General features: G+C 35.2%; 1 protein-coding gene and 1 pseudogene across 1 annotated transcript; one reads left to right on the top strand and one right to left on the bottom strand.

Annotated features, from left to right (window-relative positions):
* Window positions 1-10,709: 10,709 nt before the first annotated feature.
* Window positions 10,710-13,208, bottom strand: LOC137731352 (putative pentatricopeptide repeat-containing protein At5g40405; annotated as a pseudogene).
* A 3,154-nt stretch (window positions 13,209-16,362) lies between these two features.
* Window positions 16,363-18,480, top strand: LOC137731528 (homeobox-leucine zipper protein ATHB-54-like). The gene is made up of 3 exons (XM_068470651.1): window positions 16,363-16,854; window positions 17,346-17,737; window positions 17,895-18,480. The coding sequence occupies exons 1-3, from the start codon at window positions 16,728-16,730 to the stop codon at window positions 18,357-18,359; spliced, it is 984 nt and encodes a 327-aa protein (XP_068326752.1). The 5' UTR covers window positions 16,363-16,727; the 3' UTR covers window positions 18,360-18,480.
* Window positions 18,481-26,791: the final 8,311 nt, after the last annotated feature.

The raw sequence follows: 26,791 nt of genomic DNA on the forward strand, positions 1-26,791 counted from the left end.
TAGTGCTACGACAGCGGATTTATTTGTCCTAATGCAAATAAGATAATATATATAATAGTATCGAGATTATCTATTTTATAAATTGTTGCCTGAACCGCTAGGTCAATAAAATTTTGTAGATCTAACATTTTTTTTCATATATTATATATCTTTATCTGACAAAACTTTCGTACAATTAGGGTGAAACATGGTTGAAAATGATCATATAGTCCATTATTAAAAAGTGGAATCTATATATAGTATTCCCCACGTTCACAAAGATATGCATTCAATCATCAGCTTTATGAAAAAACTTGATCTCTTTTTGTGCATATATACACGCGCACGCACACACAACGGCCAAGGGCCGACAGAGAATGTGGTCGCATTTTGATTATCTGACCTGTGAGAGTCTGAGAGTGTGCTGCTCTGGTCTCTACCACGACTTCAATTCAGTGTTCTGTGGACCAAGGTCTTTGCTTGGAGTTGGAGAAAACACGTATCCAGATGAAAACATTGGGGAGGCATTGGGAATCAATTTCATAGTTATACAAAATTAGGTTTTGTTTCTATAACTTGCAACAGTCCGATTCTTCGTACATATCACAATAAATATATTAAGTAAATTTTAACCTCAAACTACGTACATGTCTCTTAAAATCAGAGCTTGCATTATAAATTTTATGACGTTCAAATATAACTTTCTACTTAATTAACAATATGTGTTGTTTGAAATTGAATGGTAGGTAAACTAATTTTTAGACCAAACATATAAATTATGTGATGTGTCACTAATACAAAAATAAATACGTTGATCAATATTTAAGTAATAATCCAATCTATCAACAACCACGTTATCTGATTTACAAAATATAATTTATATAAATGGCATGTTTCCCGAGCATTACTCATGTTGTTAGTTCTATTAGAAGCCCTGTGGGTTTAAACTCAAATTCAAACAGAGTACTTACGATAAGAATCCAACTCTTTTTTACATAACAGTAAACCACACTGGAATTAGCCTAGCTAGTAGGTAGGGTAAATAAGATGATGGGTAAGATTAAGTTGGTCTACGTTCAAAACTCCTCTAAAATTTAAATTAAAAGTCAACTAATTTTTTTATACAAACGGTTTATTTACACTAAGATGATGAAAAATAAATTAGTTGAGAACTCGATATTCTCAAAATTTGACTAAAAGTCAGATAATGTTAAATAAACAAAACATACAAATTAGGTTTAAACACATGCACGGTGAGAAGACATTGCATTATGTAGCTCGTGTTTATTTATTAACTGGTTTATTTTCCTTAACATGAAAAGATGCAAAACTGAAAGAGACATGCAAGTAGGTTAATGAGCAGAAACAACACGGGGTTTCCCTTCTTCTAAAGTTTTTGACAGTAATTTTCAACTTGTGGGTTGTGGCCTCTCGTAAGTCACGATAAGCAAGTAACCCTAGCTGTCGCGTTACTTTGACTGGAGGTCACTGTTCAACAAAGACAGCACTGTTGATACATATCAGTTCAAATCAAATGCCGTTTGGATACGATTCTGGGAAGTTTGGATATGCAACTGCAATTAATCAATTTATCTCTAGGCATATATTCTACGTATCATGAAGTATACTTAATATCTTCCTTTCTTTTTTTATTCTATGATTTTATATAATATATGATCCCTTATATATATTCCTAATTTCTATGATTCATAATTTTTATACCAACTGCTAAAAGGAAAATTGGAAAACCAAATACATAATTTATCACAAGAATGACCTAGTTACGCTAATTGGTCATCTACATATACAAAGCCGGAAGGCAAAAAGGGTGAATCATCATAATTTCAAAAACATCCTCCAACAAAATAAAAAGAATAAAATTACAAGTAACGAATAACATGTAAAATAACAAATTGTTGTACGTGTGAGCATGTGGCAAAAGGCTAGTCAACAATTAAATTAACATCAAAATATAGACTACGGAACTAAATTTTCTTGAAAATTCTTTGAACGTGACAATATATCATATTTTAAGTTGAATGGGAAATGATCAAAACTATTTTTCAGAATCACGGCAAAAGGCTAGTCAACAATTAAATTAATATCACAATACAGACTACAAAACTAGATTTTATTGAAAATCTTTGAACATGACAATATATCACATTTTAAGTTGAACGGAAAATGATGAAAACTATTTTTTAGGATTATGCGTGTGGGTCAAAAATTAAATTAACGTCACGAGACAGACTATGAGACCATATTTTGTTGAAAAATCTTTGAACACGACAATATGTCATATTTTAAGTTGAACGGAAAATGCTCAAAAGTATTTCGGAATCAAATACGTTTTTATCGTATTATAAATAAATTGTTAAATTTTTATATGGAAAAAGGAAGGAAGACTATCTGGAAAATGATATCCACATCACTTTATTCACAAGTAATCTACTATATATATCCATCTTTGACTGCAATTGTGGCCGCATCGCAATTTACAACATATGATAACAAATGATTAAGGTCAGTCTGGTAAGAAATAAAGTAATAATATCTCAAATAGGTAAGAAATCCATAGTGCAACGTGGAAGATTATTATCAACACCAGATCATCCATGTAAGATCTTGTTCATTAACTGATCATTGACGGGTGACGTTCCATGAGAGTTTGAGCAAACCTGGCGTTTACGTAATTTTGTGTGTCGAGTTGTTTGTCACAACTCATCTAAACTATTGTCTGTATTTCCCGATATGCTAAGAATTGTGTTAATATACATCATTTCTCAAGTACGACATCATATGGGTAGTTGAGCTTGTGAACCCGTTCCTTTTAGATAATGACAAAACTCTTATTTTTTCAATTTCTTACACATCCTTATTTAATTATATCTGTTATTTTTGTTTGACATATTTAATTTGCCGGCAAGAAATAAAAATAGTTTATAAGAAGTTAAAAAGTGTAAAATTCACCTCTTTTTATATCATTTGCAAAAATTATGTCTACTTATATTACAATATGGGTAGCTACTTATTAAATATTCTCCAAGTCCATACAATATTTGCAATTATTATCAATTTTGAGATTGTTCACAGTGGAAAGTTTATTCTTGGTTACTCTCAAGGTTTTGACACTCGAATCATTCTTTATTGGGGATCCAACCTATCTCTCACAAGGTGCCTACTATTCTTCATGTCCTTTGGTCTCCTCATTGGTTTCCTTGGATTAAACTTAATACAAATGGTTTGTCTAATAAAAATTCTGCTGCTTGTGGAGGAGTTTTCAGGAACTACCACAGTCATTTTCTTGGTGGTTTCTACCAATAGATTGGTTATTGCAACTCTTTTTTTTTTTTTTTTTGCACAATTATCTAAAATTATTATTGGGGTAAAGTTTTCATATTAGTTGGGTTAACATTATCTTTGGTTGGAAAGTAACAGCTCTAGTGTTATTTTTGCTTTTCAATTGTCTATTTTTGATCATCCTTGGTCTCTTCGTATGCAATGGTCTATTTGTTTGGACTGCATTTGGAAAATTACTTTATACGCATTTCATATATATCGGGAAGGATTTTTTGTTGTGGGCAATTTTGCTAACATGGGTTTGTCTTGTCCAACTTTAACTTAACATGATTTTCCTTCGCCGACGGCTCGTGCTGCATTGTTTCCAAACTCTGTTGGCTTGCATGGCTACCACTTCTCAAATTAATGTGCATTTTGGCGTCCATGTTTGTCTCACTTTCTTGTTTTCTTTCCTAACTGTGTGGTGTTGCTCAACTTGTTTTGAAGGTTTAGATCTTTATGTTTGGTTTCAGAGGGGTTAGGTTTCATGTCCTCCCTCCCCCCCCCCCCCCCCCCCAAACATTTTCTTTGTATCTTTCTTGTTTATTTCTAAATGGGTAAGGTTTATGTCCCGCACCTTCTTTTTCGTATATTGTTTTTGTTATCTCCATTTTATGAGAGGTGAGATTTATGTTTTCCCTGATTAGGTGTAACTTTTTTTTTTCGTTATCAATAAAATTTTCCTCATACCGTCAAGGTTTTCAAAAAAAAAAAAAAAAAACAATTCATTCACACCCAAACATTTTGGTCCTGAAGATGTTCTATGAGTAAGTGTGTCTGAATGGTCAACAAAATTTTCATTTTTGTATTTCTCCTTTTTCCCCGTCACAATGACATCATATGTGTGTTCAATTCACGCCATTGCTTTGAATAATGGACCTGTCTTTAGTTCACAATGACCTCATATGTGTGTTCAATTCACGCTATTGCTTTGAATGCATACATCACATCATACATGTAGGCAAAAACTCTGGGTTAGAGCATGGAGTTAGACAGCAATCCATAAATAAACGTCCCAAAAATATTTATATATTTTTTGTTTGGTACGTAGAAATTGGATATAAAAAACGTCTTTATAAATACATAAGACAGCGAGACAAATGAAAAAGTCTACCCTTTTTGTCGTAACCCTAACTAAAAGTACCTACGTACATCCTTATCTCCATGCTAAGCACAGATCACCACACAAAGAATTTCATCGTATGCAGAACCAGTATTGTTCTCGTTACTATCATTAATCACTCAGAGCAATATCTTGGTGTTGGTATCCAGTGTGTGTGCATGATCCAGTGATCTGGGGTGCATGCTAGGGTTTTTGACTGCATGCATATGGTTGAATTCTTTTTTGAACTGACTTTGGAGACGACCCACGTGTGAACTGTGAATTCCGGAACCTCCAAGAGTCCGGCGGATCCATTGTTCATGGTCATTTTGCCCCATTAGTCTAAGCCCTGAGGCCAAGGGCGTTCTTCGTTTTGGTCCCCCACAATGGTTGGTATATAATGAGAAATGCAACTACAGTCCGAGAATCATTACAAGAGTGTGGATGACAATCAATTGTTAATTATAGTGAGAAATACAGTTTACAGTCTGATAGTCGTTATGATAAAACATGAATAGCGGTCAACTGTTAATTATATCAAGTTTATCAGCACATCAATAGATGACAGTCACCTGCATACATGCAATCCCAATAACTAATAATTTGTGGGTCCACCTTTAAAGAAGAGTAAATTGGAGCAATGGTCCATTAACCAAAAATCCATTACCATTAGTCTCTCAACTCATCAAAACGTGCAACTATGGTTCATCAACTAAAAATCCATTACCATTGGTCCCTTAACTTTAACTCAATTGGAGCAATAGTCCCTTAAATCTTAACCCAATTGTAGCAATGATCCTTCCAACATAACTCATTTTAACAAAATTTTGACAAAGTTGGTGAAAATGACCATAACTACACGTTGTGATGAGTTGAGGGATCCCAATTGTAGCAATGATCCTTTCAACATAACTCATTTTGACAAAATTTTGACGAACTTGACGAAATGACCATAGCCACACATTTTGATGAGTTGAGAGACCAATGGTAATGAATTTTTAGTTGAGGGACCATTGCTCCAATTAAATTAAAGTTGAGGGACCATTACTACAATTTACTCTAAATGATACAGTCAAACTCATTTGTTGCACTCGAGAATATATGATCCCCAAATATGAAGAGGAAAAATTCTTATATTTCCATACGCTACTTATCTATTTTTACTACAAATTCCGATCTTGCTAATGGTTTAGGTTGGTGTTATAATATTGAAGTATATGAAGTAAAATTTAAATAAAAAAGGTAAATAAACCCTAGCTATCACGTGATTTTATTGTTAAATGATTTTCACACTACTACATTTTCTCCACTTATACAGTTATACTCAACTTTTTTGTTAGTCCTTCAATTGAACAAGTTAATAAAGGAATCATCAACTGATTTCAACCGAATAAAAAAAAAAAAAAATCATCAATTGGTAAGAATAATGAATTGAGTGCAAATAAAGGAAGCATCGATTGATAACACACTTCTCCTCAAACCCATGATTCAGTTTCAAGCTAGCTACTTTTTTCCAAATTATATATATCTTTTGGATGGTTAAAGACGAAACTAAAGTAGGGTTTGAAGGTAATAACAAGGATATGAAAATTTTGGCAATTTTTCCTTCATTATAAATTTAGAGCAATTAATCTAGCTATACCAGATAATAGCAATTTTAAAAGATGCCGAAGAAGAGGCCAGAAAATATTCTTAATTGTATAGATGGATAAACAGAAAAACAAAATGTAGAAAAATACAGATGCTGTTGAAATATACATGGAAGATATATAACCAAAGGTTGATAGAATATATCATATGTTCTCCCTATATGCGGTCGAAATCAAACCCAAATTCCCTTGAAAATATAAGTGAAACATACATGGCCGCCCGAATCACTTATAGCTAGCCTTCCGCTATATATCAGAGATTCTTATTCCCCCCAGAGCCCAAAAAAATTGGCATCTTCGTGATAGGAATTAATCTTAGAATATGTCTTGTTGCAGCATTTGTTATCGGTTTTATTATATACACCCTCCATCCATCCAGTAGCTCTATCTTAATTTTGTTCCTTCAACTGCAAAATACGATGATCAGGAGTTACATCTCAAGGTTTGCACTTTTTCACAAAATTAAGTCAGCTAGAAACCCTAGTAAAGAAAGATGCCTAAACTAACCATAATATGCACTTTTGGTGCTTTTCTTCTGTTTTCTAGGTTTAATTATATGAGCTGCGTGTTTTTTAGTTGAGTGAGAGCGTTAACGGTTAAACAGTTAGTTCAATAAAGGAGGATGATACGTGGGGATCAAACCCGTATCACGGTACATAGGTAAAATTGCTTTACGCAACTGCCGTAAATAACTATATGCATATAATAAACTTCATGATAGATTGCTAATGATAGACGTATCGCCTTATTATATGCATACAAACGATTATGATCTTATAATATGTATGAACGACTGATGTTGTCATGTATATATTGCCTAGTGATGATCCGAACTAATACAAGACTTGCGAGTATGTGAAACTTGACTTTCATTCCAAACCATAAAGAAAACAAACAAAAACATTAATTTCTTAATCTAAGAATATCTTCCATTCTTTCTAAAAAGTAGAGGCGGCGTACGCTATAGAGTTTTCGTCCCAGAATTTGAAAATTAATTGTTTTCAGTCACGATTTGCTCATTTTAATTTTTAGATAACAAATGATGCTTCAGTTTGAAGAAAGGAATTTTGGTGGTGTATTTTCCTTGGCAAAGAAGGAAGCACATACCTTGCAACTTGCTTGGACACTAGTAAACTAGTGGCAAAAAATTATTGCTTTTTCAAGAAAAATATGTCACATAGATAAATCTGGAGCGGTTTTATGTGACATCTCAAAAGATTTAAAATCAAATTTAATTGGAAAACATCAATCCAATAAACGGTAACTCTTCTAATTTTTGTTGGCTAACACACAATATAGTTCAGTGAGATGTTTGTCATCTTATGGATCAAAACCACTAAAGAGTGGGAACACTTTAACTTTAACACATATATATTTTGGATCAATTAAATAAGTGGTAAATTGTTCTAATAGATAAAACATTAAATAATTATTAATTTTAGTATAACTTAAAATGGTAATATCTCTTGTAATTAATCGAAATGAAATATCAAAGATCAATTAATGGCAAGGTTTTCATTTTGTAAATTAAAACAAATATTTCATCAGAAAAAAAATTTTAAATATAGTCCTCTATGTGTACTATAAATTGTCAACACTGATCAGTAATGATGAAAGAGGATAAAAGCTGGTATTGACTATAGTGTTAATTAAATCAACGGCTATAGCTGAGTCCATCTCACACAAAGACCTCGAGTTTCAACATCAACCAGCCGCCTTGGCCAAGTTGACAGAAAACCTACCACGCCAATCACCACCGTTACCTTGTAACACTCCCCCAACTGGGAAATTTTTAGTTGTGATAAGAATACGGATAATACATTGCGTGTTTTTATATAAGTGGTGAAAATTTTTAAATTTTAAGTTATTAATCTTTTAACACACATAACACACTATTTATATAAAAACACATGATGTACCAACTCATGTGACGATGATACTGAAAAAATCTCTCTACCACTTGGAGCCGAGAGACATTCACATGAAGTTTAACTATTTCTTCAGGAGGTGGGTCCCAAGCTGGAGACAATATTACACTAATCCATAGAGTATGAGAGACGTCAACCCGTTCACAACCTTAACAATAATATTTTTTGGAAGGTACGGCACATCGAACACAACTTCCTTTGAAATGTCCATGCACTCTTTGTAATTATATTAGTAATTAATTTTCTAATCAAAACCTTGAATATACTAGAAGCTTGCAAGGATTAAAATATTTGCGAGCATAGTCGAGTAATGTAGCTGTTATTTTGGGGCACAAACAGCGCTTCGAAATTGTTTTGTCTGCAATTTAATTGGTGTGGAGACCAAGCTTAAACAAAGATTAAAGAACTTAATGGTGACACATTTGAATATGATCCGCGAATTAATTAATTATACAATATTTTATATGATTCGAATTTCGTGCTTTGTCTCCCAAGAAATATAATACCCACAACAGAGATGGATTGAGATTCACATAGAATTTCTATGTCCACAGTATGCGGATTAAGAGAGAGATTGTTTAAGAGAGAGAAAAAGAGATATGAATTGTTCAAGTTTTTGAATTTTTGTAAAGTGAACTAATGAAATGGATTAATAAGGGCATATGATTGAATTAAGTGGTTTAGATCTCTTGTCCGCATGCTCTGAACACAAAAATCTAAAATGAAACTCGATCGCAACAAACATGATCATAACAATGATCTGAGTTGAGGATTGGGATTCTCATCTCTCCTACCATTGACCTTAGAGAATTATTATGATTAATACATAATTTGTTTATGTGGATATTCCTTCTTGCCTACCTATAATAACGAAGGTTAGGGCCTGAAAGTAACAGATTAATATGTCAGCATTATAAACTAATTCAAATTCAACTATTGAAGCAAAAGAATTGTAATTGAAATTGGATTTAGGTATGGAGAAGTCTTAAGTTGACCTAAAATTGGTGCATGGACATCCATGCATCATTGAACTTGATTATTAATGTTGCATTAGTGGTTAAACGAGATTAGCTTCTCATTGTCAGTCATAATCACAAAGTGTCACGTTCAATTTGATAAAAAAAAAGAGGACTAACACATTATGAAAAAGATAACCTCACACATCCAGATAAATATATTATGATGAAAAGTAGTATGTAGCGCAAGAAGGACAAGAACTTCACCAGTGAACTCCAGGACGAGCTTAATGTTGCATCATGAATCATACACAGAGATTTGAAGATTCTTTCTCAATTGTGTTACGAGTACGAACTATGCAAGATCCATGATTGCATATTTAATTAAAATTAATATTGGTCTTGTTCATCAGCTAAATGGATTTTAATTGGCTAGTGGTAATGTGTAGTGGTAGTTTTGCCACAACAAAGTTTCTCTATCTTTCCTAAATGTTTTTACTTTACACACAGCAAAAAAAGGGACCAACCAAACAACAACTTAGCCCGAAAGCTTGTTAATTTCATATATATCAAAAAGGAAACCATGCCTAATTTTACAAAGACGTGTAGATTTTTTCTTGGAAATGTCTCTTTTCTTAAGTTGGTCACAGTAGAAGGACCATTTCGGTGAATGTTTTTAAAGAGAAATTATATCTTTCATTAGAAGATTAAAGCAGAACGTATAAAACAAAGGAGTTGCAGACAGATGCTGCAACCTAATTACATCAATATTCAATTAACAGATCATAGATGAGGTCCTGGGGATCCTTAAACCAACAACAAAAGCAACTACTGTGAAGGGCATATTGAGCAAGTTGATGGACGATGGTGTTAGCTTGGCAGCGCACATGGAAAGGATGAACTCTAGTAATTGTAGCCATCATTGATATAACATCTTTCACAATAGGCCTAACGGTGGACAAATTAATGGAGATGGATGACTCCTTCAAAGCAACAACAATCTGAAACGAGTCACTCTCGAGAATTAGATTTTGTAAACAAATACATTTTTTTTCAAAATACTACTAATAATGGCGGTGAGGATGATGAAGGTGATCAAAGTGGCACCTCAAAAACAGAAGATTTAGAAATTCGAATGAATCTTACAGATGACGTATAAGTGTTCAAAGAAAATAATTGTTTTTCTTATGAAATCATTAAGCCTTTTATGGTAATTATATATATAAGTATAAGTTTTTTCTTTTCTTTTTTTAAATAAAATTAATGGGTGTCAGATAAAACTTGGGCGTACAAAGAAATACTCTGAAGTCTAAACAATTGTGGTGGCTTGGCTGGACTGTAGCATAATGGACTCTTATAGCCCATTAATGATTAGATTTTTGGTCCAAAAATAATGTCAGAAGGAAGTATAAATAAAAAATAATTTTAACGAAACAACCGTTTATTTTTAATGAAAAATCACATTTTTATATTTTTTTAGTACTATTTACTGCATCTTTATTTATCATTTTTCATTAAAATTAAATTTTTTTTTTAAACTTTTCGTTAGTTTTCCTTAAAAAAAAATTGTCACAAGATGAAAGCTCTACACAAAGCAAACAGTGTTTTTCTTGATCGCTTTTGACTTTTGAGATAGTATACAACAAAGAAAAATTGCAAATGACCTCAAAGAACAAATAGTGAATAATCAGCTTTATTTTGCATTACCTTTTTCCAGTCAAACTTAAGGGACAAAAATCCTAATGAACATTTTGCATCACCAGTAACCCTTGCAAGAACACTCATCATCTTTAAGATGGTGAAACCTATTCCAATCTCTCACAGTAATCTCTCTGTCCAAAAGGTTAGATATCATTTTGGTACATCATGGCAATCCCAACAGACCCTGAGGTTCTTCACAATCCTATCCGGCACGCCTTCTTTTAAACTGATCAATCCAAAAGCAATCGCAACCTTCTCGCTATGTTTACACAACGAATCCTTTCTCTTCTTCTTCTATGTCGAACAGCACAGGGTTTGTAGTAGCCACATAACCCGCCAACTTCAGTCGCGGGAGATTTCTCCCAACATTGTCTCAATTTCATTATATCGAGAATGAGACTTATCTCCTACGACCATCAACCTCTAGGACACTGCACCGGGAAGCTTCCTCAGTCCTCACACCTTTTGCCTTCATAGTCAGCCGCACGTTACTAACTTCGTCCCAAAGCTTGGAATCGGCATATATGTTGGACAAAAGCACATAAGCCCCATGATTCTTGGCCTCTAGTTCTACTATCTTTCTTGATGCAAGCTCAACTATTTCCATATTCTTGTAAATCCTACTAGCGTTAAGCAAAGCCCCCCAAGGCTTCATTGGCATGTTGTTTATGAAGTTCAAGGCTTCATCTAAATTGCCCGGCATGGCCATATAAATCTAATACGCATCCGCAGTGCTTTAGTTGAGGTTCAATCCCATATGATTTCCTCATTGAATCGAAATGACGGCCTTTCTCAACTAGCCCAACCACAGTGCAGCCCTTTAGAACCAAAACGAACGTAACTTCATTTGGATGGACCCCTTCTTTGTTCATAAGGGAGAAAAGCTTAAGACGCTTCTCAGCAAGTCCATTCATGGCTAGTCCTCCCAATGCACTACTCCACGTATACGCATTCTTTTCTTTCATCCCAAAACACCTCCATGGCCTTTTTCATGTTCCCGCATTTCACATACATGTCGATGAGTGCAGTCCCCAACGTCATTGTCATCCGCACCTTGTTCCTCTCTATATATGCATGAGCACATCTAACTTGATCCAATGCCCCCATGTGGGAACATGCTGATAAGACCGAAACCATATACACCTCATTCACCCTCACACCCTCCATTTACATCAAATGGAACAAATTCAAGGCTTCTCTAGACTTCCCACATTGCGCATAACCTGCAATCATCGCATTCCAAGCAATGGGGTCCCTCTGAGGCATTTCATCAAACAGCTCCCGTGCAAAACCAACATCACCGCACCTTACGCAAGCACTCACCATAGCAGTCTGCCATACCAGATCAGGCCCAAAAGTTTTCTCAAACACTCTGGCACGAACCTGACAAACCCAGTTCAGCATACATGAAACTTAATCCGCTTTGAACACGTGGGTCGTTCTCAAACCCGTTTTTATCAAGCCGCTATGGCCGGAGGGACTGGTCTCACGTGCCAAAAGCTGTGCGCACGTGCGAACCAAGAAGTTGAAGGTGTAGTTATAGGGTGAAAGATTGTCACTTGATCGGAGAATTCTGCTGTAAAAGTCAAAACTTTTGGATGGCGTGGAGCCTTTGGAATAGGTCTGATCATGGAGTTGAAGGCGAAGACTGTTGGGTTCTGGCATTGGTCGAGGACTTGATCGGAATAATACAAATTGGTGGGGTTTCTGAGCGCAATGGCGGCGACAAAGTGAGGGTCGTTGGTTTTCCATAAAAAAAGTGAGGGTCGTTGAGAACACCGTTAACGAGCGGTTGGGAGTGGATTTGCTTGAGCTCTCTGAAGGTGCTGTATGAGTCTACGAGGGAAATTGTTGGGTGTTTTGCAATGAATCTTAGGGAGCTCACGATTGGCAAATAATCATAGCGATGTGCTATTGTTTCGAGTGGCTATATGATGCATTTGTGTGTCAAACATCTAACAAAAATACTTAAAATCAAAACACCCTTTTGTTCTCATGCAACGTCATTAGGCAAATAACATTGGAAATTTCACTCTCGTTTATCACTAATTCGTGGATATTTGATTGATATGTTATCCATAATTAGTTTTAATTAGTTTCCATGTTTTGTTTCTTGTCAGTTTAGTACATTTTCATAAATATAGAAAAAATTAGTTGCATCTACTAACCTGGAAATACTTAAATAGTAAAACGTATAGTACGATTGTGTCTATCTCATTCCTCACTTATTAAGTCATCGGAGAAGGTTAATTAGGCACAATTTATAATAGGTGACAGAGTATTCAGTGAGACTGCCATCTTGACAACATATAAAGATTATGGCTTTTGTGTGTGAGGACTCGCGGGTGGATGAGTCACGTTGTCCAATTGCACGTACTATAGTTTTTCTCTTTGCTCGGTAAATTTTCCTCCTATGATCCTATTAACCATGCTTGGAACCCGTTGGCAGGGAAAGAAGATATTACCTTTTATATGCAATGCAGCACCTAAAACATGAAGTGTTACATCTTACATGACGAGACCTTTTGTTGAGGATGACATCTGGGTGCTCCATAAATTTTGTCTGTTCGGAAAGCTTTGCATCTCTAGCTTGGAAAGAATGAAGGCGAGCTAGGATTAGCTAGCAGAATTGCATCTACTCGTTGCTAGCTAGCAACCAATAAAATACAGGTAGCTAGGGCAGTAGTACAGTTTCTATATTCCTCATGACTCATGCATGTACTCGTAACCAGGGCACGAGTGTTTCCTTCAGATGACACAAACAGAACAATGTACGACCCGAAGCCTCACAAGTTAAAGTGGCTATATATATAGAGCAATGTGCTTGATGTTGGATGCATTCTGCTCTCAGTCCTCAATAACAGATTGGGTTTACTTCTTATGTTCTATCTTCATGGCCAATGCTTTTTTCTGCTATCAGTTAATTGTGATCTATGAGATTTAAATTTCGAACTGATGGTCTCCTAAGAAAACCGGAAACTGGGTGCACAAGAGTAGATGGTCACAAGCAATTCACGATGCCTCAAAGGAAACAGAAGGGAAGTGATTTTCATAAATCAAACAGAACCAACGATCATGATTAAGCATGAGTGTGTAAGAGGCTAAATACGGTGTGTAGAAATCAATTTCCAAACAAAAAAGAAAGCAGTACAAATTAAGAACATTATTCTAACCAAATCCAGTTGATTAATCACCAGGCTTGATTTGCAGGTCCTTGGTCACAACTTAATTTGTCCTCAAATCAGTCATGCATATATGGTAAAATCAAAATCAAGAATCTGGACATGTAAACGATGATCGTTCGGAATTATGGAAAGTTGATGCAAAAAGAAATCCAGATATGTAATTTGTGTTTTCCATTAGAACATTTCACCATTGTAGTTTTTCTAGTAGTCGTTTTACAATAATTGGAGGACTAGATTTAAATATTGTAGACGAAATCATCACGCATCTGACCGTCTAAATAATCTACAGTTGAGTGCAAATAGAGATCATAACCATGCTTGATGGGATAACACGATCAGGTCCTCCAATGATCTGATTAGGGAAGCCGGCTATATGTATAATGCACTAATGCATGATATGCATGCCAGACTCAATATGTCAACTAAGTCGATGAGAAGTTGAACTTAAGCAACGAAATCTAGGCTACTCCAAATTATTTTATAAACCGAAGTTTTTAGCCGTTAAAATATCAACAACAAAAAAATAACTGTTGAAAACCTGGCTCGATCGTAGCATAAAATATATCAGATAGGCGGAAATCCAAGCAAAGTCTTTTGACATTGTGAGAGTTGAGTCTGAGTAGTGGAACCAAAATTCAAAACGTACGGCGTTCGCAAGTCCATGCATCCACTGGCAGCCTTGACTTTGGACATGACACCCAACTGCCCGATCGCAGCAGCAAGCTTATCAAGAAGAACATCTCTGTTGAATATTATACCCACCCCCACCAACTTGCTTTGCTGCAACCTGAACTCTCAAGTCCTAAGCACCAATAAACTATTAATATAGTTAAAGATTTGTTAAACTCGTAGCCCGTATATATAACTTCAATTTTTATACCAATAAAAAGAAAAAAAGAAAATACTTTGGCTTGTTCGAAACTGTTTTTAAAAATATCACAAGTTTTTTGTGATATTATCACCGTTTATAGGTGTTTTTTATTGAACAAATTAAAATGCTTTTAGGTTTAAAATCTTTTAAGTCGACCGAATCTAGAATTTTTTTTTTTTTTGTTTTGTCTATGTCAATAAAATTCTTTTGTATCATAAATTTTCAAAGTAAAACAGTTGAAGTTGTGACTCGTGAGCATGTAAAAATAATATAAAATACAATAAAATTAGGGAATTATTATTAGTACTTTAAAAATTTTATTATACATTTCAAACTTTCTATATTAAGAAAGAAAAAAAAACACTTAGAAGGGGTGTAAAATAAAAATTTTAAAATACTAATACCTATTATTTAAAATTAAAGCAAGAGCCGATATTGAGGACACGCGGCGGCTGGGGAGGTTGCGCCGATGGAGCCACGGAGTCGGAAGGAAAACTGAGAGCGTGGTAGGTCAGTCATCAGTACCCTACAAAATTAAAATTAAAATTAAAGAGCCGTAGGGCCATAGCATGGGGCTCATTGACCCTTCCCTTCTTGTAATCTTATATACTGTACTCATATCCATTTACCAAAATACCCTCCTTTGGAAGGTGGAAGGTTTCACAGATGATTAACTTTTAGTCCTTAATTTTTTTTTATTTAACGGTCAAAAATTAAAAAATATATATATAAATATAAATAGCATGACTTTATTTTATAATTATAAAAGAATATATCGATTAACACTTAAGTTCGTACCTTAGCGAAGCTTTGAAATTGAGAAGGAGACGTTGACCTTCTGTTTAGTAATATTTTTTGAGCCAAAAGGATCACATCGCTCAAACGTAAAATGACCACTTGTGCATTGAGTAGCAGAACACAAGCAGCTTAATTTGGCCATTTTTCTTCAAACAAATAGTTCAAATATCTTTGAACCCAAAACTTTTTACCTTAACCAAACAAGTGGTAAATCTGTGGATCTGCTTAATATTTTGCAAGTTGTGAATTTGATTAATCATGACTACAAATTGGGTGCAATTCTCAACTGGCATTTTTCGGACTCGAAAGAAAAATATAACCGTGATTCGTCAACAGTTTTTCCTCTTTTATATATATATATAAAAAAAAAAGCAAATGGTAAATCAAATCGTCACAAGTTTAACCACTATTTTTTCATTTGAATTCTCAAAAAGAAATTGTTATTGGCACTATAGATTTCTTATTCTACACTTCAAATTTTTTAATTTAGAAAGAAAAATACACTTATAAGAAACGTAGAATGAAATTTTTTAAGTGCCAATAACGCTTCTCTTCTCAAAATTATCCAATTAATCCTTAAGCCTAGAACAAGTTCATTGTTAGAAGCCTCGGTATTCAAACATGTAGTTGCTAGTTTCATAAAAATAGAAAGTAAAAAAAACACTATTATTTTACTCTATTGTCTAGAATTGCAAGCAAGGAATTGGATAAGAGAAACCAGAAGTGGGGGCAATTCGGTAATTCCACCACCTGTCCACTCTCCCAGTCTCCCCGCAGAAAAGAAAGCCTCCTGTCTGGCTGTCTGTTTTCAGTAGAGCTCCTTATAACCCCACCACCAAGCTCTTACCCGAACAGAAGAATCTCTCCTCCTCTCCTCTCCTCGCCTCTCCTCTGTCTCTCTCTCTGCCCTCTGTCTCTCTCTCTCTCTCTCAAAGTTTTAAAACTTCTGGTTTTCACAAGTTCCCAGCCATAGAAAAAGCAAAACCTTGCAGTTGCAGAACACTTTCTTCCTCCGCAGAAAAAAAAAAACCCCATGATTTCACCATATTTTTCTCTCTCATCCAAGCTCTTAGTAACTTTCACAGCTTCTCGTGAGTGATGGGCGTGATCTCCTCTTTCTCTCATACTTACCACATTACAGTGATTCTGACATTAAACCCACCACTTTTAAGCCCCTGATAATCCGATTAAATTGTGTAAACTGATTACGTTAACATATATGACGAGTGGGAAACTCCACGGTTCTTCTGCGGACATGAAAGTCATTTTCCGAAACGAAAAGCGACCTCGCTCTTCTGACGTTCTCGAGTCTCTCTGGATTCCCACTCCTTCCTCTTCTTTTCATGGTAATTTTTTTTATCTGCTTTGCATTTTTACTTTTGCTATTTTATTTGTTGGGATTGTTGCCTTTCTGATTTTTTTTTTCTTTTCTGAAAATTTAGACTAATGGGTTTTTATTGGTTGACTTGATGGATTAATGTTAAAGCTTGAAACTTTCACACTTCCCATTTGAATTAATGTAAGAATTGGTAAAAGATCGATTGTTTCTACATTTTTTCTTCTAATTGTTGCCAGTTCTTGCTGAATTAACGTGTTAAGATTGAAAGTTTGAAGCTTTTTGAATCTTTAGATCGAAAGCTTGAAGCTTTTTGCATGTTCGGATGAAACGCTTGAAGCTTTTTACATGTTTAGATGGAAAGTTCGAAGCTTTTTGCAAGTGAAGATTGAAAGATCGAAGCTTTTTGCTGACATATGTTGAATATCTCTAGTTGCTAATTTCAGCCCGTAAACAACATTAGAGGACTTTCATAATTTGGTTGCTCCATTTTTTGTGCAGGTTCAAATTCAATGGTTAATTTTGAAAATGTAAGTGAAGGGGACTGCTTGGATAGGCCATTCTTCCAACCCAAACAAGAAAACGAGGATGAGGATTATTACGGTAGCTACCTTCATCAACCCGGAAAGAAAAGGCGGCTCACGGCGAATCAAGTTCAGTTTCTGGAGAAGAAATTTGAGTCAGAAAACAAGCTTGAACCTGAGAGGAAGGTGCAACTTGCTAACGAACTTGGCTTGCAGCCTCGCCAGGTAGCAATTTGGTTTCAAAACCGCCGGGCGCGGTATAAAAACAAGCAGTTGGAAAAGGATTATGATTCATTGAAAGCCAGCTATGATAAGCTCAAGGTTGATGTTGATAATCTCCTCAAGGAGAATGGAAGTTTGAGGAACGAGGTATAATAAATTCCTAAATTCGTCAGGCATTGCCTTTTAGTCGCTCACATTCGCATGATGAACTCGATCCTTGATCGCACATTCAGCCGTTAAATTCAGCTATGTGTGTCATACTTTGAGTAAACGGTAATGGTTTAGTTTTCTTATGTGTAAGCAGGTTGATTCCCTCAAGGACATTTTGCTTTCGAGAGAGAAAGGAAAGCCTGACGGCGGAAATTCGGATTCACACAACGCAATCGATTCATCGGATTTGGTGACCCGGAGTGCAATTCCGAATGAAGATTCTGAAACTGTGACCAAAGGGGCAATGGTGGTGTGCAAGCAAGAGGATGCAAGTTCGGCGAAAAGCGATATTTTTGACTCGGATAGCCCGCATTGCACCGAAAACCATTCACCGTTGTTAGAGCCGGCGGATTCCTCTCATGTGTTTGAACCAGCTGATCAGTCCGATTTCTCGCAGGAGGAAGATGATGACCTCGGGAAGACGCTTTTGCCCCCACCACAGCCATACTTGTTAAAGCTTGAAGATTGCTGCTATGATAATTTACCCCCTCCAAATTCTAGTAATTTCGGGTACATCCCCTTGGAAGATCAGCAGCCCTTTTGTTTCTGGCCTTATTGAGGGAGAGATGGTCATGTTTCAGAGCGTAGACTGCTGCAGTGCTGCTCCATTGTGCTATCTAATTAGTTCTGAGTTGTGATTATGGTTAAAAGGAGAAATGAATCAAATAATTAGCCACTAATTATGTGTATGTTTCCGGTTTATGAATCGACAATTTTTCATTGACCATACTGCCAAAGATCTCAGGTTTGAATATTCATGCCTCCGATCGGAAAACAATATCGACACAAAAAAAAACCTATCTTGGCAGATGTTCACAGAGAATTATCTAAAGCAGATTGTTTTAAATTTCTGAGAAAGATTACATTAAAATTTGAATTATTATCGAGTTTTAAATTTCTAACTAATTATATAATTATATTTGTTGCACTAGATCGTTTTTTCGGCATGCTAAAAACTCGCATCACTTGATGCGCAATAAAGCACACGCACTCCAAAGAAGATTAAATTATTATCAATAATGTTTAATATTTTTGTGTTTTTTTTTTTAAAGTAAATTAATGTGTTGAATGCTAAATGTTTGTGAAGCAAGGTCATTTCTAATCGAAGGATAACCAGATGGTCGAAAATAGTTCGAAAATCATCTTCAATTGAGGGTTAAGCCAAATGGCTCGTGGGCCCCACTGGACAAACATGGGCCAAAGGGCCAACCGATTGGCCCAACCCAGCCAGCCAACCCCGGGTCAAGCCATAAATTTGAATGCAACGGCTAGTTGACGCCAGCTAGCAGTTATATTTGAATTTTTTTTTTACAAATATTTTCCTATAAATTTAAGTTGTAGTTTTTAAATTTAATTTGTAGTTTTTAAATATAAGTTGTAGTTTTTAAATTTAAGTTGTAATTTTGAAATTGAAGTTGTAGTTTTTAAATTTAAATAATAAATTATGTTTGGCCCTCAGTTGAAGATGTTTTTTTGTTACTGGACTATGTTGGCCCTATAATCGCTCTCGATTGAAGATGATAAAAAATATGATCATGCACCATTTATTAAAATATTAATTTCTTGAAGAAAATTAAAATGAACCATCTTGCCCTCGTTCGGTTCAAGATGGAATGACGGCCAAGACAAGTATTTAATTTAATAACAGCGTGAGAGAGAGGAACACATGAAAAAAATGGTGGATATTTAGAGAAATAAGGCTTTTAAAAAGTCAAATTTTCTGGTATGGTTCTTCTTCCGTGACAATTACTTGTGTGTGACTGGCAATGGCAATGACTTTTTGGACAACCCCGATCCCAATAGCTTATTGCGGATGTTGACACCTTCTGTAGGTTATTTAAAATTTAAATATCCCACCGTGCAACAAATTCGGTGTTAATTTATTATTCCTTAACGTACGAGTTAATTTTAATTTTATAACCAATATTGTTCATTTAAAAATATGAAAATATTATATAATAAATATTTCAACTTTTGTACATACAATTTTCTAAGAAAATTGTTATTGACACTCTAAAATTCTCATTTAACATTTTAAACTTTATATGATTAAAAAGAAAAATACACTTGTGAAGAGTGTGAAATGAAATTTTTGAAGTGCAAATAACAGTTTCATTTTCTAATATTTTAAGCTTATTATATACATATTTGTCTTCAAGATTGCGTCCGTTGCAGAAAAATCTTGCTGATGCAAGCGTGGGATTTTGCACAAGAAATCGAGTCCTTGAAATTGTAAAACAAACCCTAATGAGGGAATATAATATTTACGGATATGGTCCTCTGATTTATTTAATTTAATTTTATAGAATAAAGATTGCATCATGCATGGTCCATGAGAAATATAAAAATGGAAAAATTTAATGGGATAGAGAGATATGAGTTCTACTGGTTTGTTACACTTCACGTGAAAAAAAAATAGAAACAGTAACTTTGAGAGATATGAGTTCTACTGGTCTAGATGTGAAAATTTTTAACTTGCTGGATGGAAGAGAAAGAAACAGTAACTTTGATTTGACCCCAATTAAGTTATAGGATTCTCTTTGGATCCCTTTTCTTCGGAATTCTCTAATCCTGAGAGTTCAACACATTATGAACGGTTAAAGTTTAGGTTTGTGGTGAAGAAGAGAAGGATTGTCAGTGCTGGTGCAATAGGTGCAAAGCTTCGGTTTGGGCTGGCGTTCAACACACAATGAACCTTGACCTTTAATTGTCTATTGAACGCTCAGGATTAGAAAATCTCAATAAAAACGATTTGGAGATGATTCCAGCCTCTTAATTTTTTACTAAAATTATAGTGCATGGATTTCAACCATGTTTTTATATCATTTGTTTTCTTCGTTATGCTTAGTCTTTAACCGCATTTTTCGTAAAATTTGCTCTTAAGTCCCGGCTAGCTGCGTAATCAACTTGAAAAAGATGAAGGGGCATATAAGATACAAGGAGTGGGATAAAAGATGCTGCCGTCCAAGTTGGACTAATGTGTAAACTCCAAAGCAATGGGGGTTATTTTCTAAATGGCTTAATTTAATCATCAAAAAACTTTTTAATCGTGTTTGTGAAGTTCTATTATAATTAATTTCTGACGTGAAGAGATTTAAAAACTCTGTCAATTCTTAAGGCGGACGTTATTGGATGATATGTTCGACTCGATAGGGAAGCAATAGGATACGAAGGTGGAAACTTCATCGCCCAAACATGCTCTACTCGATTGGGAAACAAAAAAAATTCGATCGAGGGTTAGGAGGAGTTTTTGTCACGACAAACATTCCCAATCACACATGAGAAAAAGAAAGCGTTTATTCACTCAAGCAAACTATTAACTTGTACATTTGGGGCAAATCAGTTCACTCTTTAAGCTCGAGATAAACTATGATTGTAAGTTTGGGTTAGACGGTAGAAACACATGAAAGCTCTGATTTGTAAGATCAATCTAACAATACAAATGATTGACTGTCCTACATAAGTTTTTATCTTAATTAGTTACTAGCATATGGACACACACAGTGTATGTGAGAAGATTTTTTATTTTTGTTTTTGAAATAGAAGGAGAGAGGAAGAGAGTGATCGAGAATGTGGGAGTGGAAAGTTTTTTTTTTTTTTTTTAATTAGAGATACGTTAGAATTACATGTAGGTGCGGCTTAAAAAAAAACAGTAAAATTTGGTTGTATGAAATTACATTTCTGCCCCATATTTCTTCTTCATATTCTGTTTTAATAAAGGGTTAAACTGATAATTTTATAAAATTTTGGTTGACAATGAGTGTTTTATTAAGAGTGGTGTTATACCCACCCCTCAACCCTCCATTCACACCCACTTTTTAATAAAAATGTAATGTCATATTTGGCCATTTGTGAAATGATTTTTAAAACCCTAATAAAAATGAACCCTCATCTATTTATTTTTTTTTAGCTAAAAAACATAAAAATAAAAGCGAAAGAACAATGTTTTATTTCTAAAGAAGAATATGAGAAGCCATGAACAATCCTATCGAAGAAGAATATGAGAAGCCATGAACAATCCCATCCGAGAAGAATATTACAAGCTCAAGCCACGCATCCAATCAATGTTAAAATTGGAAGCAAACAAAATTGAAAATTAGAAGAAAAGGGAATATCCCAGCAACCCCTTCACCCCACCCTAAGCCAGAGCCATTTCCAAACCAAATTGACTTCTGACTGCAGTCATCCTCTTTTTTCTGCAACCCTAATCATTTTTCTTTCTCCATCTCAATCAAACTCAATTCAATTGAAATTGTCATTCCTCTTTTTTTCTGCAACTCTAATCATTTTTCTTTCTTCATCTCAATCAAACTCAATTCAATTGAAATCGTCATTGTCGGTTTGTGAACAATTACATCGAGGATGTCGTTGCTAGTTAATGTTTTCTCCTCCAAATTTCCATAGAGAGAAAAGGTCAGCTGGCAGTGAAAGAGGTTGTCGTCGAGTTGGGTTTTGTGGTGTCAGGCTCGTGTGGGAGGGTGGCTTTCTTATTCTCAGTTTTTATTTATTTTAATTTTTAGCGAAAAGTTAAATCAATGCAAAGACATTTTAGGAATATTAGGGGTGAGAAAATAGTGTTTTTATTTTTTCATTTCTTTATGAAGGATGAAAATATAAAATGGGTGAAGAAATAGAATTGTGAGATGGGTCTATTAGCTCTCTTTATTAATTAGCATCCAAACACGCATGAATGGATTCCGTGTGAGATGTGGGAGCTCCAACAGTGACCACACTACAAGTTCTAATGGCTCAAGAAAACTCCCCAGCAAGTAGTGCATTAGTTGGCAAACTATGCCACGTGGATCCAAGCCATTTGCCAATGGCCAGTTCAATATTTCCGACTTTTAGATTTTTTTTTTTCGAATTAGGACACTCTTTGGATCCTCTACATGATAATCCTGAAAATTCTCACATCGTGTTCGTTTATCGTACATAGTGAGATAAAAAATTATTTTAAATATTTTTATTTAAAATTCAATATAAATATTATGTGATAGAATTTGATCGTATAATATATAATGAACGAATACGATGTAATAATTCTTAGAAAGGAGAAGATGAGGAGAGGATCTCATTATTTTTTATCAAACCAGACCACCAGAGTACCGACGATCTCATAATCCCCACTTCTGAAGAGGACAATCACATTGTCCGGAGGTGTCAGAAGGGGCGAGAACAATCCATGTACGTGGCACCTTTCTATTGGGACAGCACAACACCAGATAGCATTTTAAATGGACAGGGCCCACATTGGAGGCCGTGGTTGCAGATACGCATGCTACGTGGCAAGCATTCCATGGTGGTTGATAAGGCGATGATGGGTCCCTTTCAGTATACTGTGTTTCATGGGTGGCAGGATAAGATGTAAATGGGCGGGCAATACGTTGAAATTGGGCCCCCGGATTGTGATATGGGCTTTTGTTTGTATTCGCAGGTCTGCCTTTGTTTGACCGTCCACACTCCGCTCCGGGTGATGTCACAAGTGTACGGTCGTTTTCGTGGGTCCTACTACCCACGTGGCCGCCCACACCTTGTCAGCTGATGCAAGAATGGAAGTGGACCAGTCATTTAGACAAGCTAACTGGGGTCCGTTTGCTTTATGCATAGCAGCAGGAAACTGGTTGGACAAGCTGACCATCTTCTGGGTCTAATAAAACAATGTTCCAGGAAATGTCGATTTTAAGTTTTTATCTATATAATATTGCATTATTAGATTAAAACGTCATGTAAATGTAAGTCCGGTTCATTAAATTGCTCATTTAAGCATAGAGGTTATTGTTGGTAGAAAAAAGAATGTACATTCGTTTCATCATTTATTCCTCTCTCTCTTGCCGAGTGATTCTATGACTGAGAAAGAGTTGGTCATGCCAAGTCCACAAAATGAAGATCTTAAGTGAGCATCACTGCTTTCTCGCCACATGAGTTCATGTGGCAAGAGAAAAAGAAAAAGAAAGTATGAAACATGGAATATGAGAGCTTTTTCCTCATCTAGTAGAAGCTTTCGTGTCACGTTACACGTTCGTCTAAGACATACAAAAGCTATTCATGTATTAGGGTCCACCCAAAGTAGTTCAATGTGGAACACGAATGTGGGTATCGCTCTCATGTATATTAGCATACGGATGATGTGTCACGGACGCCCTTACCGAAGAATGTCTCATATGCAACGCACTGTGAAGTGTAGTCCAACGCTTTACATTTCAACGTAACTTTGGGTCACTTAAGATGCCTACAACATTAAAACAAAAGCAATCCAATACTAAAGCCCAATAAGAACAGTTGACACCTAGCCCATTCCCTGCAATCTAGCACATGACAGGATATACCCTAACGAAACCAGAATGCTCAACTCCCAACTCCTCGAGAGATTTTTGGATGTCATCAGTTATATACAAGTATGCGTCTATCTCTCTTTGTCATGATGAGAGAGAGGCAAGCAGAGAGGATAGAATTAGATCGATGATTATGTAAAACCTAATGAACTGAGTGTTTCACTTTAATTGCATACCCCATCAAATGACAAGGAACTTAATCCAAAGGCAAGCATATCATAGATCATAGCAATTCAGTTCCGATACACGTGCATTAATTGCCCCGAACCACAACTGAACAAATCATAGTTGTAACAAAATACAAGGTTATTAGGGTTTCCGACCGCTAAACTAAATATTTAAGAGTCGTCATTGCTTCATTTCCCAGATTCAGCACATCGCAAAGCATTCATAGAACTTCTACAGCAAGTTGTGTATTGAATCAAACTATGCATTGAGAACCAGAAATATCACCCTTCCTGCAGTACGAAAATCCCCAACCTTTGATACCATGTATTCTCTACTTTTTGTGGATTTATGACCAACCCCAGGGCTGTTACCTGGTGTTGTAGGTCTAAAATCATCTTTATATGCTGCATAAGTACCTGAAATATCACCAAAATTATGAGCAGTACTGTGAGGTGTATCCTGGGACTAGCACTGTGGTGATGGGAAGCGGGTTGGCTGACATGCTCTCCCAATTCTCTTTTAGGCTTCGATTGTTTTGATCGACTCTTTGTTCTTTGGCAAAAGCGACCTACCTTCAGTGCAGACCATTTTAATGCATGCAATTAGGGCAAGAAGAATTGCACATTTAGCCTTAATGTGCTATTCTTCTTGCCCTGAAGCTAAATGTGCTATTCTTCTTGCCCTAATTGCATGCTCGGTTGTAAAAGTAAATGTTCTTAGTCACTTGAGCTATGAAAAAAATATTAACATACTGATGGTTTTTTCTGAATACTTTGGAATTACAAGGCTGAGGGAAAGTAATCAAATTGCAGGAGAGAACTGGAAGGAATGGAAGATGCAGAAGCAAACACTTGGTGGGTATTTATAATCTTGGCAAAGTAAACACTTGGTGGGTATTTATAATCTTGGCAAAGTATGCCCTGTTAAGATCCTAACCTCTACTTTAATTGAAAAAAAAAAAAAAAAAAAAAAGAAGAAAAAATTCAATTTGCATGGTTCCTCCAATAATTAGGAGATTAGTGAATGTTTTGGCATTTCTCAAAGATCTTTCTCATCTCCATAATTTGCTAGTCCACCATTGCTACTTCTCTCTTTTCTAAGCTTACACATCTCTTAACTTGATATATAAAACAATATTACCATAATTTGATTTGCTTAACGAGGTGGAAAACTAGGATGAACTTCTCTGATATATGGTTGATTGAGTGTCCGGTGCTGTTTAGTATGAGTGTAACAATGTGTTATTAAATCTGAAATATAAGTATAAATTTATAACGCATTAATTGGACAGTGTCTACTACTCAAGTTTCCTAGTGACATGAAAGTGTTTACCAACACCAAACTTTAACGCTTAAGATATATTTTTCAGATGTAGTTTTCATTTTATGAATCCTAGAGTCGTCCTTGCTTGATCTTTCATTGTTCTCAAGTGATGCTTTATTGTTTGAACATTGCAGGGCAGGTTATCTAATCATCAATGAAATTTAGGAAAGTTTATAGGGTAGTTAAAGAGCTAGGGTGATTAGTTTAGGATGAATAAAACAAGCTAAGTTGGCCTCCTCCACCACCGAAAAGCACGAAGCTTTAGAGATTCTTGTGCCAAGGTGGTTAGGGTGAATAAAACAAGCTAAGTTGGCCTCCCCCCTCCACCACCGAAATGCACCAAGCTTTAGAGATTCTCGTCTACCATCCTATTTGTTATATGTATAGTAAAATATGCATATATATAGGCCTTTTAAGGGAAGATATTCTCATTTTTTTTCTTAAAAAAATAGGGATTAGTTGTGGAATTCATTCTACATCGAACTTCTACGATTTGAACACTCTATTTTGTAAGTCTCAATTCATAGATCATCCTTACAAAAATTCAATTCAATCTTAAACCATTTGCGTGTATTTATCACATGAAGTTTTATTATTTCTTATAGAACAAAGTTTTTGTAAATTTCCTTGAACTCAATTAGATATATTTTCGATTTGGCTAATATTTTACAAAAATGATCTAAGAAGTGCAACTAAAAAAATAAACGGTTCGGATTATTGAAGTTTAATGTGGTGTAAACCCCACAACTAATCCTAATTTTTTAAATACGGGATCCCTTCTCTTTTAAGTCCTCTAGATATGTGGATGGTTATAACTACTTGTACAAGCGTAATTACAACTCTTTGGTCCACAAAATTCAACTGAAGCACATATGTCCTTACTCTAATCAGGTTTGAATTTCTAGCACTTGATCTTTTTAATTCCAAAGCACTGTAATCTGTTGTTGCATTGGTGCATTTAAGAAATAATTTGCGACTGACTGCCACTAACTCACAAAAGCTATTTGCGGATAGTAAATGGTTGGTTGCAATCAATAAGACCAGAAATTTGACCTAACTTGATCCGAACTTTTGCTTTTGAGAGGTAATTATCAACTTTTATATGCGCCATTCGAGTCCGACAAATGAATATTATATAAATATTAGTTTGAGTTCCAAAAGTTTGCTC

Source organism: Pyrus communis, chromosome 4, assembly GCF_963583255.1.
Source record: "Pyrus communis chromosome 4, drPyrComm1.1, whole genome shotgun sequence".
Taxonomy (NCBI): Eukaryota; Viridiplantae; Streptophyta; class Magnoliopsida; order Rosales; family Rosaceae; genus Pyrus; species Pyrus communis.